General features: G+C 55.9%; 1 protein-coding gene across 10 annotated transcripts in view; it reads right to left on the bottom strand.

Moving 5' to 3' along the window:
• The window catches only part of NTNG2 (netrin G2), a 70,831-nt gene extending 63,834 nt beyond the window's left edge, over positions 1-6,997 (bottom strand). For 6 of the 10 annotated variants that reach the window (XR_005983262.1, XR_005983259.1, XR_005983264.1 and 3 more), the window contains exons 1-3: positions 6,832-6,967; positions 3,134-3,262; positions 2,203-2,896 (exon numbers count right to left, since the gene is read on the bottom strand). Coding sequence is in view for 4 of the 10 variants with exons in the window: in XM_041726732.1 (XP_041582666.1) it covers positions 2,203-2,415 (213 nt within the window). In the remaining 6 variants the exon portion in view is untranslated. Of the gene's footprint in view, positions 1-2,202; positions 2,897-3,133; positions 3,263-6,831 lie in introns of all 10 variants that reach the window. The other 4 variants (XM_041726732.1, XM_041726729.1, XM_041726730.1 and 1 more) reach the window with 4 other exon arrangements.
• Between the last annotated feature and the right edge of the window lie 12,729 nt (positions 6,998-19,726).

Raw genomic sequence — 19,726 nt, 5'->3', positions numbered from 1 at the left:
GTCTTGTTGGCCACACAACTGTAATCAAAGGCAGAGCGGGATGGCAGCCCGTGTGTCTCCTGGTGTGGAGACACTGAGGACACACCTATGGGGGAGATGCTGAAGACACCGCTCTTCCTCTCCTGTGTTCCCAGGAGGGAAGGGAAGGGATGTCAGTTCCTCCCAGACTCCAGTGCTCAATGACACCTGCCGGGCTCAGGTGAGGCAGCCTTAGGATCAGTGGTGGAGTGAGCACCCCACCCTGGCAGCTGCACTGGGTCCTCCCTGTGGGGGTGGAGGCAGGGCAGAGGTCCAGAGCTGAGGACATTCTGAGCCAGCTCTGGCCAGGAGAGGGCCTCAGACTTGCATCTGATGGTCATCTCCACCCCTCAAGCCCTTGACCAGAAACAGGTCCAATGAAATATGATTTAGCTGCCCTGTCCCACACCCTTCCCCCTAGTACATTAAGGCAATGATTAATATTTCAGAGCAGAAATACAGTCAAGACTCCAATACGAGAGGCAGAGGTTGACTCTGTTCAGGGTGTGTGTGGAGAAGTTTTTGCATGAGCTGGGCCAGCCTAACGTACAGGCTCAGAACTAGGCTCCCTGCCCCCAACCTGGCTTCCCCCTGACCTTCAGGAGCTGACCTCCTTGCTCATCCCTGAGCCAGTGAAGTCCTGGGATCCCCAGTGCAGTGATCCCCATGAACTATCTCGGTGCCCCTGCCCCCTGCCTCCACTCCCAGCCCTGTGCTGCCTTCTCCCCGCCCTCCATCCCCAGCTGGCTCTTTCGGCCCAGCCACCATCCACAGTGACAGCCTCACATCTGACTGCTGGCTGTCCAAGCAGGAAGCTTATCTTCCCAGGCTGACTGCTCTGTGATAGGAGTGCAGCTCCCCGTGGGATGGAGGTGTCCTCAGGAGCCCAGCGGGGCACCTGCTCAGTCCAGGCAGAAGCCCAGAGGCCCAGAGGCCCTCTCAAGAACACGTGGAGGCAGCAGCCACCCCACAGGTGAGGATGAGCCGTTCCCATCAGCTCCTGCAGCGTGGCAGCGCTGCCCAGTCTCTTGCTAAGCATGGGGATGGGGACAGAGGGTGTGTGTGGGGGTCCAAGGCACTGCCCAGCAGGAAGGCCCCTTTCAGCAGCCAGTTTAGCTCAGTGGCTTTGGAGCCAGACCCTTGAATCGCAGCCTCACCACTTCCTGGTGTGCGACTTTGGTCCTCAGTTTCTCCATCTGTACAAGAATGACAACAGCTAACATCTATGGGCACCTGCTGTGTGCCAGGCCCTATTTTGAGCATTTTACACATATGATTCAGCTCTCTTATTCCTATGATGCCCAATTTACAGATGAAGGAACAGAGGCCCGGAGATGCCACCAGTTCAGAGCCCACACCCTATAACTCCCCCTTCATACAGTAAAATCAACCTGGCTGAGCTGACGGGAGGACTTGCACATCAAGGTCTTGGCCCCCACACGAGGTCACTTGAATGGTCCCTACCATTATTACAGCTGCTGTTGTCGGTAACACTGAGTACTGAAGTCATCCCTGCTCTAAGACCTCATCCTTCTCTAATTAAGGGCTCAAGTGACAATCTCTGACCGTCTGCCGTGCCCCTGACTTGACCAGTGACTGCAGCCACCGCACAAAGGGATGGAATTGAAATGAGAACCACACCGTCCATCCTGATCTGTCTCCTTTCCACCCTTAGGAATCGCCTCTGCACATCCATCAAACCTTCTCCCCAGCAAAGTTGCGGCTCGGTGGGGGCATAACTGGCCTGGCAAAACTGCCTGCTGGATTGGATCAGGTGGGACAGGACGAGGCACTGCAGAAGGGATGGACAGAGTGTTACATTGCAAGTAGCACCTTGCTCCCTCGCCCAGAATGCTGAGTTCCTGACAATGGAGGCGGGGCTTGTCTGCAAGGCCAGTGGCCCAGGCACTATCACTACTATGGTCTTCCCAAGAGAAACCGATCTAGTGGTCAGCTGGCCAAGAAGGTCCCCACCCCAGAGAATGACATCACAGGACCGCAGAGCCTGGGGTGGCCTTTGCCTTGGCACTTTTCCAAGGTGGGACAGCCATCTGCTCTCGCTCCAAGGTATGGAAAAGTCAACCTTGCCCCTGGTCCTCCCATTCTGCTCACCCATCACAAGGGTCTGGCCCAGGCCCCCTCCCACTTGGCTTGAGCAAAAGGAACAGCAGCAGGCTGACTTACGTGGGAGCAGAATCTCTCAGGGGGGTCTCCGCACGTGATGCCTGAGGGTTCCACCTTCACCTTGACATAGTCCTTCAGCCGCATCACCTTGGGCTGGCAGGCATAGAATTCCCAGGTGGGGCCCTCATCTGTGGTCACCCAGGATTTGCAGATGTCGTAGTCCCCAGAGGCCAGCGGGAGGCAGTGCAGGAAAAGTGCCAGCAGGTGCAGCATGGCTGCGCTCTTGGAAGGGGCGTGGCCCAGAGAGGCCCTGGAGAGGCAGCGGCTGAGTCAGGCGGGACTCTGGGCCTCAGCATGGAAGTGCCACATGTACCAGGCAACGGTGGCTGGATGTCCCAGGGTCTCGAGCAGTGCCAGGTTGCAAGGAGCGAGGAACTTGTTTCTTCCCAAAGGCCGATTCGGAAAACTCAGAGCCAGCGTTTCTCAGACTGCTGATGGGCAGATCAAAAAGTTGCCCATAACTTCCTGTCCTCCTAACCTTGGCATTAACCTCTCCCAGAGGTGAATCTGATCAAATCAGGCAGGCTCTCAAATTGTGACAGTGGATGGAAATGGGATAGGGAGCAAATCCTCAGGGATCTGGCATGAGGCCGGATCAGATTGCTTTTAATTTTCGTCCTTCCAATCAATCCGGGTCTTTAAAGGGCCCTTAATGGGTGATGTGCTCAACACAACTGCAAAACAACCCTCCAGCCTGTGTTGTAAAGATAAAATAAAATCAGGAGGTGTACGTGTTAGCTGGAAACATGTTCCCTCTATGGGACTGGACTGGCATCTCAGACCAATAAAAGAGATTTCTTTTCATATGGGCTTAAAGTGACAACAATTGTGTGGCTGGACTGCAACATAAAAAAGCGACTGAGGTTTTAACTGGGGAGAAGCTTATTTGACTCTGCTTTGTGGGGACAGGCCCTAATGGGGGCCAGCTGACCTTGGCTGGTAGCCATCGGCAACTTATTATGAAGTTTCTGACACTTCAGCTCTCAATCCATCCAGGTACCCGGGGGCTGGCTCGTCTTTCATTGTAAGAGGGGAGGAGAGAGCTCATTAGCAACAACACCTGCAACAAATTAAAAAGAGAAAGGGGGGGGCGATAAAGATGTATAAGAACAAAAGCTCTCTGGCAAAATGTGCAAAAAATGAGGCTGCATTAGCAAGGTCTCCCGAGAAAACTGGGTTATTTTTATTAATATCAGAGTTACACATTTGGAGATTGGACACATTATTTCAAAGGTGATTCGCTTTTTCCCTCATTTACGGGGGTGTTGGTCCGCAGAAGAGCCCCGTTTGGGGGTCACTGACTGCAAAACATGCTCAATAGTCAAGATTGAGTGGTAGCTTTAAAATACTGTGACTAACAAGTCAAAATGTCAGAGCTGTCACCATGGGTGCAGATGAGTCTGGACGTACAGGTACAGGTAAAGCATGGTCCACGTGTGGGCCAACCAGTAAGAACCAGGTGCCGATAAATCCCTCTCCAAATTCGGCAGCGATGAATTTAATTTTCAACACTAAGAAACTAGAGATATTGAAGACTTCCACAGAAGTGACTATGGTTTGTCATGTTAGATTTTCCGATCGAGGCCAAAATTCTGCAATAATCCTCAGAGGGTGTGTCTATAAACGAGTCACTATTATGATTATTGCTTTACTATTTTAAGCAACTGATAATCATTTAAGAGCCCAGAGAGCTATAACTAAGACAAATGTTACATTGCAGAAAACATCACTCCAGTAATGTGGTGTGTTCCCAGGCACTTGATACATCACCAGGAGAATTTGAGTCCAGTCAGTGTGGGATCCTGGCCAAAAATACTAGTCAATAGGGCAAAGGTTATGCAATGAGTCACAGCAGAAGCACCTGCGTTATTAATTATTCTGATTATTATGCCTATGATTAGTGCTTCTCAATCCCCAAACTGCTCGGGCGTTGGTGCTGACCTCCTCGGCATGATTCTCACCTGACACCCTCTTAGAGTCACTCTACATGGAAGAGTCCCTGAAGAGTTAATCCCTTTTCCATGAAACCCCGTTCTCCGCCCAGACACAAACACACTGCTGCCAAAAATGACAAACCGGGAAGGTGGACATTGTCCAGAGGGGGCTGGCCGCTCACCTGGGCTCCCCGCAGAAGCCCCCAGTGCCCCACGCTCCTGGTTGGGGGAATCATAAATCTGCATTAGGGTGGCCCCTGCCCCTCTCTCTTGGCTGAAGGGCTCTTGATGGAGATGAATGAGGAGCCTAGTGGGGGGGGGCACCACATTTTCACTGCTCACCTCTGGCCGTTTAAAGAGAAACCTGTTATAGAACCTGCTTGGCCTTGAATGCGCTCCTTGCTAGAAACTCTCAGAAAGAACCCGCCTGGCGACTATTTTTACAACCTGAGAAAATGTAGTAAAAATAAAATAGCGCGGCCGGCAAAGGTTTGGATGCCTCTACCCAAGCTTTGCTGCCCAGAAAACAGCACGTCCCTAATTATTTCTTCCAGCCGCGGACTCCTAACTGTTCAGTAACAGGTAGGGAGCTCCTGACAGGCAGCGGCACCGGGCGCGGCTGCAGGCTGCCTTCATCTGCAGCACCGGCGGCTGCTCAGGGCTTCCACTGTGCGATGCCAGACCGGCCCGGGGAGGCAACGAGGCCCGGAGGCCGGGAGGCCACGGAGAGCAAAGGGCGGAGCAACTTGAAATTCTATTAATTGCTTTGCAGTTCTTTTGGTTCAAATGCTGTGCATTCCCTAGAAAATGGGGTGGTGATGGGGGCTGAGGGGAGCCAACAACAACCAAATCTGCTGGGGGCGGGGTAACAAATGTGTTTACAACTAGTCCATCAACGGGGCGTTGCTGGTATTATAGGGAGAATTGTGAGCTCAGCAAGCGAATATTACAGTCGGCTTTTGCCAAAAAGGGGGAAAAAAAAAAGAAAAAACAAGGAGGGAGGAGGGAGAGAAGCAAGAGTCGGCGGAATAACGAGGCGGAAAGCAGGGAGTGAGAAGCCAGCAGAGGAAATTTCAGAGTAAGAGGTTGTATCCCGGTGGATCATTTTCTCCTTGGAAAATAAATCTTCACCTGATATTATTAAGAAACTGCAGCTCCCAGAAACAAATAGAATCAATGCGCTTTATTTCTTTTAAGAGTCCTCAGGAACCGAGGGGGGCTGATAGCCAGGGTATTAAAACCTGAAAATTAGATTTTACCAGGATTTCTGAACTCCGATTTCTCTGTCTGATTGAATTAGCGCCTCTCCGAGCTCCCTGGGCTCCGAGCAGGTCCTCTTGGAGTTGCCGGCTGCGCCCCCACCTCGTGGGAAACTTGGCGCTGTGGGCGCAGGGTCCCTGAAGGGCTCGGAGGGGGGGTCCCGGGGGCTGCCCACCCCGAGGTTCCCTCTGTCCCTCCCCAGCGGGGACTGCGGGCCGAGGGAAATCTGCCTTCAAGGGGGTGGTGCCCAAGGGCTGGGAAGGAAAGGAGCCCGCCGAGCCCGAGTCACCTTCGCGCCCTCCACCCCGGGCCAGGTCCAGAGGTGGGGGAGTGCCCCGAGCACCGCTGGCTCCGCTCGCAACCTGGCAGCCACGGCCCAGCCCGGGTGCCCCCCAGCTCTGGAACGGGGGCATCTCGGCGCCCGGGGAGCCCCGGAAAGTTGAGGGCTGGGGAGCCGGGAGCGAGAAGGAGGCTTCCTCTAGGCAGGGGTTTGGGGTCGGTCCCCGCGGGCCGAGGAGCCGGGGCAGAGTCCGAGCTCCGGGTGGGCTGCACGGAGTGGGGGGCGTGCATCGCACAGGGGCGTGCCCCCCACCCGCAAGTCCCGCAGCTGCGTTTTGTCTTCCCCAAGTTGAGTGCAAGCCCCGGCAGCAATTACCCACGCCTTTGAGAAAGGCCCCGCCGGCACCGAGGGTGCCCCTGACTCGGCGCCGCCTCCCTCAATTAGCAGACACCGAGCAAAGCGCCCGGGAATTAGTTGCCTCCTTTTCCCCCGGCGCCCGGGCCTCCGCCGCCCCCCGCCCGGGCCGGCAACTTACTCGGAGCGGTGCTCGTCCCGCCTTCCCGCGGCTCTGCGCCGGGTCTGCGCGCCTCCCGGTTCGTCCCCGGGCCGACGCCTGCTCGCCCCCTCCCCCACCAGCCCACCCCTCCACCGCACGGAAAGAAGTTTCCAGCCTGGCTGGCCAGGAGTTTCCCTGCGCGACTCGCACAGCCCGGCTTTGGAGAGGTGGGGAGGGGCGCGGGGAAGACGCAGGGGGTGCCGTCGCCGGTGGCCGGCGGGTCGCGGCGGGGTGGCGCGAGAGAAGGGTTAATTTCCTTTCCACAAACACACGCACACGTTCTCGCAACATCCATCCCCAACACACGCGCGCGCGCACACACGATGGAAAAAGACCCTGGGAGGAAAGAGCCAGCCGGAAAGACAAGCTTTTCCTTTAAGATGCTGCCACAAATGCACACTCGCACACCCCTCTCGGCGACTCCGGTCCTCCGCTAGTAGCAGCAGCCACCAAATAACTTTTGCACCCGAGCCTCTGCTGGGCCGCCTCCAGGGGCTCCCGGGCCCGGGAAGCCTGCGTGGCCGCCGAAGCCCTTTAGAAATGGAAGCAGGCTGCGAAGCCGCGGCCCCCCCCCCGCCGGCTCTCCCCGCCCGCCTTACCCCGGCTCGGAGCCGCTTCCCGGAGCGCAGACCCGGGAGGCCGAGGACCGCCGCCCGCGGGCGCTGCGCCCGCCCTGGCCGGCGCTGGGTGGGGGCGCGGGCCGGAGGGCTGCCGGCCGCTGCTCGTCGCCGCGCCGCTCCCGCCGCTCCCGCCGCTCCCGCCGCTCCCGCCGCTCCCGCCGCCGCCGCCGCCGCCGTCAGACCCGGGCCGGGGAGCCCTCCGGCCGCCGGGGGGGCCGCCCGCAGCCGTCCCGGAGACGCGGGCCGGGGGAGGGGGCCGCCCGCGCCGCCCGCATCGCCCGCCCCGGCCGAGCGGAAGGTCGCCTCTAACAAGTGCAAACTTTTTGGGCCCCCTGGGCGGCTCGGAGAGGACCGGCGCGCGGGCGGCGGGCGGCCCCCGGCCCGGGTGGGCTTCGCGGCGGCTCGTCGGGGCGCGGGGGCATCCCCCCGGCGCGGCGCGGGGCCAGATGGCGGGCGCCTCACCGCCCCCCTGCACTCCGCTCCAAGTTAACGCCGAGGCTAAATCCTCTTGCCATCTCTCACGATCACCATCGGGCTTTTATCTCTCGGTCTGATCCGGGCTGCGTAACTTCCTCTGTGTGGCTTTAACACACCATCCCACCACGGAGCACCGGTCTTCTTAAAGGTGCAGGGAGGAAATACTGCGAGACTCGGGGGACGCGCCACGGCCCGGGGAGGGGCGCCGCCAGCAGGGGCGTCCCGGCGGGCCCGCGGCCAGGGTGGCCCCAGCAGGCGGCCGCGGGAGCGAGCCTGCTCCGGGGGGTCGCTGCCTAAGCATCTCCTCCGGGCTCGGGGGCCGGCGGGTCGGTGCGCGCAGAGCGCATCCTCAGCCGGCCCGGGTCAGGCGCCGCGGGGCTGCAGCTTCCTTTTCCAAAAGCCCGGGGCCTGACGGGGTGCCAGCGCCCCGGGGTGTGGGGGCTGCCCCATCGGCACCAGGGAGGGGGCCAAGTGAGTCAGTCCACCCACCCCCAACAGCCAAGGGCTCAAGGCTGCGGCTCTGACTCCCTCTGTGAAGTGCTGCCACCCAGAAGGCCCCAAGCAGTGGGTAAAAGGGTGGGTGGGTGGATTTGGGGAGATGGGGAGGGGGAGCGATCTGAGCGCACAACCAGAGCCTGAATACCAGCTGACACATCGCCGCCTCCACCCTGATGGGCCCTGCTTTTGATGAAGCCAAGCCAGCTCCGGAGGGAGTGCAGAGTAGGGGGGCAGGAGGGCCCTCACTCCTGGCAAGCATGGGAGGAGGGCGGGGAGGACTCCTGCAGGGGCCCGGGCAGAGGCCAAGGAGTTTGCCACCCTGGGCCAGCCGCCCTCGGCTCTTGAACGCTGGGGAAGCTTCCTGCCGCCCTGTCTCCCAGGGCTGTGCAGAGAGCTGCTTCCATCTTCCAGGGGGGACGGGTGGTTTTCAGGTGCGCCCCGGCCTCCTCCAGGGTGGGTTCTCACTGCAGGGCTCAGGCAGCCAGCCCTGCCATTTGGATGCATCGAGAACAAAGAGCCTGAGGACAGAGAGGGAGAGGGACTGGTCCAAGGTCACAGAGGGTGTCAGGGACAGGAAGAAGATGTGGCACCTCTGGGCCCCACCCCCCTCTTACAGCCTCTTACCTCCACCTTGACCCCTTCCCTGCTGGTGGCTCCCCTTTCACTGGGAGAGGGCTGTACTGCCAAATGTTTCAGCTATCGTCACAAAACCAGACAGAATTTAGAGACTCTCATCTGCTTTAATAATAATAACAGTAACAATAATTTAACATTTATTGAACACCTGTTTTATGCCAGGCCTCATACAAACCGATTTATATGTATCAGCCACTGATTCTTCCCAACAGACCCATGACTTAACTCCTATTAGCAAAGTCCCAAGTTATAGATGAAGCTTAGAGATGATAAGTAGATTGCCCAAGGTCACACAGCTAAGGTGGACTCTGGCCTGGGAGGCAGGGCTCTCTGGCTTCCCGGGTGGTACTCTGTCACTGCCTGACTCACTGGTTAACTTGAGGCACAGTGCAGATTGCTTTGAGGCCTCAGTTTCCCCATTTGAAACATGTGAATCTTTCCTTTTCCAAGGGGGGGGGGTGTCAAAACAAGGCCTTCCATTGCCTCCTCCGACACTTGCTCTCAGATCCTCCCATCTCGCTGGAGAGGGGCTCCATATGAAAAGATGTCTAGGAGAGCGAATATATGCCAGTCCCTGGTTACCTGCTCCCCGGTCTCAAAGCATCTAGCAGGAGGAGCCTCCTCAGAGGTGAACAGATCCCAGCAATTTGATTTTTAAGCACTGGGCCTGCAGGCAGCAGTGAAAGGGCTTCTGTGCAGTGTGGGGCTTCTGTGCAGGCAGCATGAGTGATAACCTGGGTAGGTCCTCAGCCTGCTGTCACCCCCACGCCCTGCTCCTCCATCATCACCGACACTGGATGCTGTCAGGAACACCCAACAAGACGTGGAGGAAGATGATTCTCATTTGTGGTTCGTCTAAACACAGTGGAGGGGCCCTGGGTGCATCGTCTTGTTATTACCCGGATGGTTTATGTGACCCATATGCAAAGCTCTGGGCCACTGGAAACGATGTTTACAACACCTCCCCAGTGCTTCCTGCCTCTCCAACCAGCTGATGCCAATAGACTTTTTTCAGGGACCCATCTGGAAACTATCTTCCGGTCTCCCCATTTCCAGACCCTGGAAATGATGGGATGGTAGAAAGAGCACTGCCCTGAGTCAGGATACTGGATTTTTCTCCACTCAGCCCCTAACTAGATGTGTGGCCTGGGGTCATGCCTTCCCAGCTGTCAGCCTCAGTTTCTCCATCTGCATAATGAGAGGATTTGCCCAGGAGGGGTCCCTTTGTGATGATCCCGACAGTAGCCGATGCAGCATCCAGAAGACCCAGGTCCTGTCAAGTGAACTATAAAGACGGGAAACAAATAGGATCCGACTGTGTAGGGACCAGGTGGTCAAGGGATGTTCATTTTAAAAACTTCATCAAGGTACCTTATGACAAATGACCTTTTCCTGGTGATGAAATGAAGCTGAGCACCAGGGGCAGGAAAGTGTTAATGACTCTCCCCTCCCCCCACCAAAATAAAATGCAATAAGATGAAAATCCTTGCTGACAACACCCCCCCCCCCCTCCCAGCAGCCCAACCATCCTCCCCAGTGGCAGGGTTTTGGCTCCACTAGGCAGCTTTAATTTGAATTGTGTATGTCAAACCTACTACCAAAAAGCATCTGCAGAACAATGCATTTAATTTTATTCCATCTATGTTTTTTTAAGGTTATATATAAAATAAAGATACCAAAGTATGAACAGGAAAGATGGGGGGATGGCATGCTTTATTATATACATATTCCTTCTGTGTTGCTTGACTCCTTTGCAACGAGGAAATATGCATGGATGGGGTAGACGAATAATAGGAATTATAAAGTCACACGCAAAAAAAAAAAAAAAAAAAAAAAAGAATGATCTAGTAGTTTTGCAATGAGAGGTAGCAGATGAGGTCCAGGCCCTCTGGGGTTTTTGAGACAAGGCAAATCCTGCTGCAGACAGACAAAAGGACAGACAGATAAAATGAGCTCGCACCACTGATTAAAGTCAAGTGTAAGCTCAAGACACCCACCCCCCCTCCATCGTGCTTTCACCCTCTGCCTCCTGCACTCTGGTCTCTGTTATGCCAGACCCAGATTTTGATTTGTCCCCCTGACCTTGAGCAGTTGCGATGCAGCTGTGAGTAGTAAGATCCTGGGAACTAGCCCAGGACCGTCCAGGGTTTCAGGGCATCCCCAGGCCCCTTATTTCCACAACCAAGGCAGGGGTACACAGAGAGCGGGAGAGACCGAGACCCAAGCCCGGGGCCTTCCCCAAGGTGACACCTCCAGGCAATGGCAGAGCCTTCAAGAAGCACCCCGGCTCCTCCCTGCCAGTTCCCTGCTCTAATCTCCAGACCATACTCCCATTAATTATTATTACTGTATTAATCATACATGTGATTAATTCAGTAATGGTGATTCATAATTGATTGCATTTTATATGGTGCCTTTCATCCACACATCTCCCAAGATGTGCGCTGCCTACAACAAGAGACACATAAAGCAGAACGTGATCTTGTGCTCGCCTGCATTTTGTTGGATAAACTTCTCTTCATGGAGGCAGGGGGCTAATGGTCTTCAGGCAGACCGGGCCTGCCAGCCCCGGGTCCGTGCCCATCTCCCTGGGTAGTTTAGCTGAGGCAACGCTCTCGCAGCTGGCGGCTCCGGCTGCACCCTGCCTTGCCTGGCGGTGGCCGTGCCCTGGGGGTCCCGCAGACCCCATTCCCCTGGCAGGTAAGTCTGCCTGGGACCCAGGCTGCTGGGCAAGGCTGGTTCGGGCTCTGCGGGGAAGCGGGGACACAGCGGTACTGGTCCAGGGCTCTAAAGTTCGACTCTCTGGGTATGAGTCCTACCTGTCCTGTTGATTGGTTGGGTGACCTTGAGTAAGCTACCGCCCCTCTCTGCCTCAGTTTACCCAAACAAAAAATGGGATTGACAAAAGCATCTCTCTGCCGAGGGTTATTGGAAAATTTATGTGCAGGGATGCCCGTAAAGCTCTTCATACCTGGCGCAGAGTAAGCGCTGGATAAACGTGTGCAGTAACTATGGGGGTCGGAGGCCCTGTTTCAGCAGCAGCTCCGTGATCCTGCTACTCTCTTTCCTTCTCTGGGCCTCAGGTTTTTTATCTGCTGTAAAATGGGATGAGTCAGCTTCAAGGGTTAATTCCAGGTCTTAGATGGGCACGTGCTATAATAAAGGTTGGGACTCAAGTCTTCAGAGATGAGCAGCCCTGGGCTCGCACTCCTGCTCGCCATTTCCTAGTTGTGTGACCTTGGGTAATGGACTCACCTCACCAAGCCTCAGTTGTCTGCTCTGGAGAATGGGCATAATAACAGTACCCAGTGCCTAGGCTTGGTGTAAGGATTTAATGGGCTAATGCTTGAGACCTGTTTGGCTTCTAGAAAGTGCTTAACACAAGGTGGCTCTGGTATTCCACACCAGGCATGGTGCACAGCACGTTACTTTACTGCTTTCCTACCACCCTGTGAAAGATGCTCTTGTCCTCTCTGCTGTTCAGATGAGAACACGGAGGTTGAGGAGCCTGCCCCGGGTGACTCGGTTAGGGCCGTGCCAGTATTTGAGCTCAGGCCTCATGGCTGGGCTCACTGATGTATGGTCTCCCCGTGCCATCCTCGAAGCCCTGCTGGGATCCTGGGGTCTCCGTGTGAATGCCTCATTCCTGATTCGGTGGCGGCACAGCAGGATGGTACTGGTGAACACCCCTGGCCCAGGAGGAAGAGCCTGGTTCCTCCAAGCACCGCTGCTTGGCTCCTTCGGGAGAGGTGGCTGCTGCAGGGGTGAAGCCCCCCATCCCTGTTCTTGGGGGACCAGCAGACAAGCCGGGATTTCAGCCCACTCGATGCCTTGAGCACCTTTGACTGATTGCAGGTCTCCAGCCTGCAGAGCCAACTGCTGCTCACGCCTGTGGGTTCCAGAGTCTCTGGGGATCCTTCAGGTCTTCGAGATGAGGATACCCAGGAGCACGGGCCTCCCTCCCTCAGTGGGGGTGGGTAACTACCCTGGCCCTGCCAGCTTTGCTGGGTGGAGACCTCTCCCTGCAGGAGACTTTGGGTTACCCGTTGAGCACCTACTGTATGCCGGCACCCCACTAGGCCCTGGGGGTGCAAGTGGTGACAAGTCCACTGGGTCTCGCCTTCAGATTATTCATGTCACCAGAACCAGGCTGCTTGTGCAGGTTTACTAAGCACCTACTGCGTGCCAGATACTGTCAGGTAAAGCTAGGGAGGCTGCGGAGTCTGGGGAAGTATGAAGGAGCACGCGCACACACGTGTGTGTGCATCTGTACGTGCACATATGTGTGTATAAGGCTCAGTGTACAGTGTGCCAGCCTGGCAACATTGCCAGAGAACACTAGATAAACCCAAGCCAACAGCAGAGGCAAATCCTAACTCCTATCCTAGCAGAGGATAGGAGGGAGGAAAGTTCAAACCAGGAGCTAGGAGAACTATCATACCCAGGCTCTGTGGGAACCCAGACCTTGACTCCCATCCCTTCTGGCCTCAGTTTTGTCATCTGTCAGATGGGGATGATACTAGCACCTACTCCCTACGGTTGTTGGGGAGGATTCTTGGAGACACGCGTAGGAATCTTTAACTCTGGTCGTAGTAAGTGCTCCCTAAATACAGGCTCTGGCAAGCCCTCCTCCCCTGAGTGCCTTGGTGAAGGCAAGTCTGGGGCCCCGAGGGAGCCAGTGGCCCAGCAGAGGGGACTGCTCTGTGTCAGCAGAACCACGGGGTTCAGTGAGTCTGGGAAATGTATGGGATACCAGCCCTGGCCCTCCTCCAGGCCGGGGCAGCTCCTCTAGCGAAAACCACCGTTCGGGGATCCCTGGGTGGCGCAGTGGTTTGGCCCCTGCCTTTGGCCCAGGGCACGATCCTGGAGACCCGGGATCGAATCCCACATCGGGCTCCCGGTGCATGGAGCCTGTTTCTCCCTCTCCCTCTGCCTGTGTCTCTGCCTCTCTCTCTCTCTCTCTCTCTCTTCTCTCTCTGTGACTATCATAAATAAAAAGAAAAAGAAAAAAAGAAAAAGAAAACCACCGTTTGAAATCCACTCTCAGGAGGCTGAACTGCCACCCCCATCCCCACCCATCCTTCTCCCGATGTGGAGGACCTTGCTCCCAGCTCTCAGGGTCAGGGGGTGCGAGAACTGGGGGGCTGAGGAAGGAACCATGCCCACTCTCGAAGGTGGGATCCCTCGCCTGGGTCCTCCCCGTGATCGCCAGGTGTGCAGGCTGCTCGCGGGGTGTTTGAAGGTGGGGTGCACACCAGCCAGGAGAGAGGAGTTGAATAAAAGTGGCAATCTGAACGGAAAAGGTGGTGGTAGTTGGAGGAAGCTGCTCCTTGCTCCCACCCCGGACTCCACACCTAGAGGAAAACCTTTCTCTTTCTTACTGAGCAGGTGACGAAAGCCAGCTAGCAGCTAGCAGGTGCGGTTTCCCCCTCAGACATGTGCTGATCACAAAATCACCCAGTTATAGAAGTACCTGCTTTGCTGCCTCGGCCGGTTCCCTCCTGCTCCCTGGAGAGCTGAGGGATCCTGGAGTGGCCTGGGCCCCAGAGCCCCGCTCAGGTCGCCACCAAGCTGATGTGCTATGTCCTGGTCAGACCATCTGGGTGTGGGCCGGCTGAGAGCAAGAGCCCCTGCGACCAAAGGCAGCTGGAAGACGGCTTCCAGTGCAGGAAATAAATCAACCGAAGGACATTCCCTCCAACTCTGTCTTTCCTCGTCGCCCACACTCAATGTGCAACAGTTTTGTCATCAAGTTGTCACCTGCAGGGCCACTGGGCATACAAACTTCTCTGCCATCAAAACACTGAATCCTGGGCACCCAGGTGGCTCAGTCCATGAAGTGTCTGCCTTCGGCTCAGGTTACGACCCCGAGGTTCTGGGATCGAGGCCTGCCTCGGGCTCCCTGCTCTGCAGGAAGCTTGCTTTTCCCTCTGCCTCTCCCCCTGCCCATGATTTCTCTCTCTCATAAATAAATAAATAAATAAATAAATAAATAAATAAATAAATAAATAATTACCTTAAAAATAAAAACCACAAAAACCGAATCTTGGGAGCCCCACTCCTGCTCCCTCCATGCTTGGTCCTGCTCTGGGTCCTGCCCAAAGGGCACGAGGTGGCTCTGCTCTGATGGGCCCACCTCTGTGCTTCTGAAGAGTCCTGGCTCCCCCTCACTTCTGCTCGGGGGGGTCCGGAGCCCAAGACAAGGGCTCCCAAGAAGTTGCAGGTCCCATCACGCGTGGAGCTTGACCCCTGATCCTGGAAACCAGCTTCCATGTCTCACTTAATGGCAGTTGGCCTGATGGACGGGGACAGCTCGCAGCTGACACTGTCCCTCTTGGCTGACTGCTGCCTGTTGCCCATAACCTCTAGTATGTCCACACTTAACTCATGCCGCCTCCACTCCCAGTAGGGCTCCTCTTACTCTGAGGGGTCCTAACAAGCCTTTGTCTTCACGGGGTCCTCCAGACTCTTCCACCTTCTGGTCCCACCCCTGCTCCCCATTCTTACTAGCAGATGTGTCCAGGGCTGGGAAGGACAAGCCGGCTGGTCACCTGACTGTGTGCTTTGCTTTTTATGACATCTGGTGGGCAGAAGGGCATGGCTTCTTGCATCCCACCCTGTGGAGGACTCCCAGAAGTGGAGTTATTATTATTGTTATTATTATTATTATTATTAATCTGGAAAAACATAAGCTCTGAATCCAATTTCCTCATATCCTGATTCTGCTAATTTCTGAATCCAAATTTTCTAGCACCTGCAGCTATACGGCTCGTCATGACTCATCCCTCTCCAGGCCCTGCCTAGCCCCACGTCAGGGACCCCTCTGCACTGCTCTAAACATCCCTCCCAGCTACTTTCACCGCTTCGGACATTGCTGTGGGGGCCCCCAGCGTCCTGAGCCACCCACCTGTGGGGTGGTCGCCGAGCAAGTGGTAATGCCCCACCACCACCAGATACAGTCTTCAGACCCTGTGTGAGGGCCTCTGGCCTCTGGCGTTTACGAGCAGCCCCCCACCCCAAGCCTGACAGCCTGGGTTTAGAATCCCCACATGTTGCCTATTTCCTTGGGCACCTCTCTGCACCTAATTTTTCCATCCATGCAATGGAGACATAACAGCACCTACCTCTCAGGCTCTTTGTGGGGATTTAACAATGAAATAATTAACTGACAACTTTGGGGTGCTCAGAGGGCTGCAAAGACCACCCCCAGTGTGATCACCCAAACCAGGGGATCTCAGAAGCCCCAGGGAGTGTCATTTTGGGTCCCCTAGGGAATGGTGCCCTGTCCTCCCCTGTAAAAATGAACTGTTCCCCAGGAGGCCAGATCAAATCACCAATCACCCTGAGGCTGGGAAGAGACCCTTTCTCTTCCAAACTCTGCCTCCCTGAGATCCCCAGATCCCCCATGCTCACCTGTCAGCCCTTACTGTGTGGCTGCAGCTGCTTTGTACAGCAGAGTTCTGGAGAGACTCCTGGGGTTTGTCTAAAGAAATCTTGATCAACTGACAACAGACTGCGTGCCAGACCCCAAGGGAAGTACCAAGGCTCAGAGAGTGAGTGACACAGCTTGCTCCGCATCCTACACCAGGGCTCAGCCCCAGACCCTCCTGACCCCAGAGCCAGTGCCCTTGACCCCCCACCTCCCTGCCTTGGAGCTCCTCGCCCCAAGTATGTCCCCTGTGAGCTTTGGGACACTGGCTGAGTCTCGCACTCCCTCACTGGGCCTCAGGACCCTCATGGTTGCAAGCGAGGGGGTCCTTCCAGTGCCAGCATTTTCTGATGAACTGCTGGCCTGGCAGGTCTCGTACCAATGGCACAGTCTGTGATCACCCAGTACAAGTGTCTCCCCAAACGATCAACAGAATGACAACTCCCCAAGGAGAGCAGCAACTGTGTCTAGAACACGCTTGTCAGGAGCCCGGCATTTACACGCCACACACAGAGCACAGGTGAGACCCATGCGAGCTCCACGTGAGCTGTGAGTGCTGTGGCCTCAGGGCAGGGTGGGAGACACAGAGCCACAGGCCTGAGGTCCAACACATCCTGAGCAACCACTATGTGCCTGCGGGGTCTCAGGCACCCAAGAGCGAGACTGCAACTCCTTAGCCAGATGTGACAGGGCTGCTTCCAGAAAAAGCCTTGTAGCCTGAGGTGTCCACAGGTAGGGCCACTGCCCTTCCCCTGCTCTTTTCAAGGATCGTTTCTCCCATTTGATGAAATGCTTCATGCATTCCCTGGTTGGTAGAGGTACTGCCCAGAGCCCCTGCAACACCCACTCCCTGGCAACCCTCAGGGCCCAGCAGCTACCCAGGCTAGTGCCTGGCCCAGCAGCAGGGCCTCCAGGCCTCACCCCTGCATTCACCTGGCACCTGCTTTCACTGATCAGCTCTGGGGGCCTGCAGGTTGGGAACTATTCTAATGATCCCTGCTGGTTGCACACACACACACACACACACACACACACACACACTACCCCCACCAGAACCCAGAGGTCAGTCGTGCGGTCTTCTGCTGTCCCACAGAGTCCCCTTGGGTGGCTTCCAGAAGACCCCATCCCCAGGCACCCCTCAGGGCCCCAGCTTGCTGAATGACCCAGAGGGCTGTGTTGAGTGGGACCCCAGCTTATCAAGACACAGGGCTGAGATTAAGGAGTCTGGCTCTCTGGTGATGGATTTGTGATGTCTGGGAGCTACACATAGTAGGCCTCACCTTGTCTCCCCGATCTAGAGGGTGGGGATGAGTCTCCATCCACTGCGTGGACAGCCCAGAATTGTACCCGACACAAACAGGTACTTGGGAAACGCTGCTCCTCGAGGAAGATGTGAAACCTGACCTCGGCAGCCTGCGTTTACTGAGGACATACTACGAGCAATTACATAGATGATTAGGAGGGAGAGGAAATAGCAGTGATGTTGCATGGAGATTTTAGGGTCAATCTGTTTATCCATCCATCTGTCCACCCACTTCACAGGTGTTGATTGAGTTCCTACTAGGTGCTGAGCTCTGTGCTGGGGGCTGGAGATACAGACCAGCTTCTGCTCTCGGGGGTTCCCCGCCTGGTGTGGGAAGACAGACAGGTGAGTACGGGTGGTGTGTGAGCTGCCACTGGTGGCAGGGGGCGGATACAGCCCTGCTGTTCGCCTCCCTGGCAGAGCCGCCCTCCAAGGACCAGCAGAGGTTATTAATATCCTGCTGAGTCAGGGGGCTCTTGAGTTTCAGCATCACAAGATGTTAGATATTCGTGACTCCTGACTGCCATCTCCCTCCTCCCTCCCTCCCACCTGTCCTTCCTCCGAAGCCTCCACCTGCCTCTCTGGCTGTCCGGGAGGCAGCAGGTGCTGCTGGAAAGAGGTGTTGGGTGCGGAGAACGGACCCTGGGAGCATCCATGAGAGAGAGCAGGCTCAGATCCCCACTCTGCCACTCATAAGGCCCCCATGAGAAACGAAAAACATCCCTTCATCTACAAAAAGGAGATAAGAGATGCAACCCCATTGCATCAAACGGCTGCTGATGCCCAGGGCTGGGCTCGTAGATGTTCAAAAGTGGTGACAGCTCTTCCAAGTACCCACGGAGGCCGATCCGTGTGCCTTGCCTGGGGGAGCAAGCAACCCATAGAGTCCTATGGTCGTAAAACTCAGATGGAGGCAGCCCGGGTGGCTCAGCGGTTTAGCGCCACCTTCAGCCTAGGCCATGATCCTGGAGACCCAGGATCGAGTCCCGTGTCGGGCTCCCTGCATGGAGCCTGCTTCTCCCTCTGCCTGTGTACCTGTGTCTCTGCCTCTCTCTCTCTCTGTCTCTCTCTCTGTGTGTGTCTCTAATAAATAAATAAAATCTTAAAAAAAATTCAGATGGGTCAGGAGGCAGATAGGGGGCCTCTGACGGGGGACCCAGGACCTGGCAGCCCCCAGCGGATCCCAGGCTTTTGCTCACAAGGAGGCTCCCACAGGGTATTGTGATTGCCTGGTTCCTCTTGCCCCTTCCCCACAACCTCCTGGATTATAAGCTCTGCTGGGCCAGCTGGGACCATCTGGTCAACGTGGACTTCCCAGTGTCTAAGCCATAGTAGGTGCTCAATCAGCGTTTGCTACCTGAAAGAACGGACCAGCAAGGAAGACAAAGAGGGTGTTGATTCTAAATCACTCCTGTGTGCACAGGTAAAGCTGAGTAATTAGGGGATTAATAGGGTCAGTATAGCTGCTAATTGGAATATTAAAATCAAATTTCCTTCCTGCTCTTGCTGGCACAGTGCTCATTTCCTCTCTCCCTCTCTCATCCTCTCCCCCGAACAGAATTGTCTCCACTGTCAGCTCTTCCCGTGTGTCACCTGTTGACTTTGATGTCACACTCCGATAACAAAGCGTATGGATCTCTGTGTGCATCCCTTGGCGTTGCTATGCCTCAAAAGGCCCACCTGGGCACTCCCACCCCGTCTGGAATCCCCAAGGTGGATCAAGGGGCATCAAAAACTCCTGCCACAGAGAAGACAGGACACGGCCACACATGGCCCCATGGGCTGCCCGCCAAGCCACCCTGGGTTCTGTTCTCCATCACGATTCCAGACATCCCTCATGATTTCAGGAGTGCAAAATGAGGTATTGACACCACTAGGCAGCATCTGATCATTGGACATCCGTGACCTGGGACCCTATGAACACCTAAGAAATATGTTCCTCTGTGTGACCCCAGCGAGTTTTTAAGTTGGGGAAGTGGAAAGGATGCCTCCAGGGAAGACATGGATGATCCATACGGGGTTCCCCAGCCAACGGCTTACTTCCTGTCATCTGTCTTTGATCCTGTCATCCCCGGGCCCCTTCCTTCTCCCTTCGGTTCCATTCCTGGCCACACTCAGCTCTCAGCCTAGAAAATCAGGTTCAAAAGGGATACTTCAGGACCAGCCCAGCTTGCCTTCCGGATCCCTTCATGGCGCCCCACCTACCTGCCCCCTCCTGCCTCAGTCAGTGGGGGACAGGCTATTTCCCAAACATGCTGGGTGGGAGTGGCCCCTGCCCACATCTGCCTTCCACAGATGTGGGAACAAAGATGCAGGTGCTGGACAGCCTGGGTGGCTCAGCGGTTTAGTGCCGCCTTCAGCCCAGGGCGTGATCCTGGAGACCCAGGATCCCTGCATGGAGCCTGCTTCTCCCTCTGCCTGTGTCTCTGCCTCTCTCTCTCTGTCTCTCATGAATAAATAAATAAAATCTTAAAAAAAAAAAAAGATTCAGGTGCTCAAATGGATTTGAGCAGATTTGAGCCTCTGGCTGG

This window comes from Vulpes lagopus, chromosome 12, assembly GCF_018345385.1.
Source record: "Vulpes lagopus strain Blue_001 chromosome 12, ASM1834538v1, whole genome shotgun sequence".
Lineage (NCBI taxonomy): Eukaryota > Metazoa > Chordata > Mammalia > Carnivora > Canidae > Vulpes > Vulpes lagopus.
Note: the sequence above shows the minus strand (reverse complement) of the source record. Positions and strands in the feature narration are given on the sequence as shown.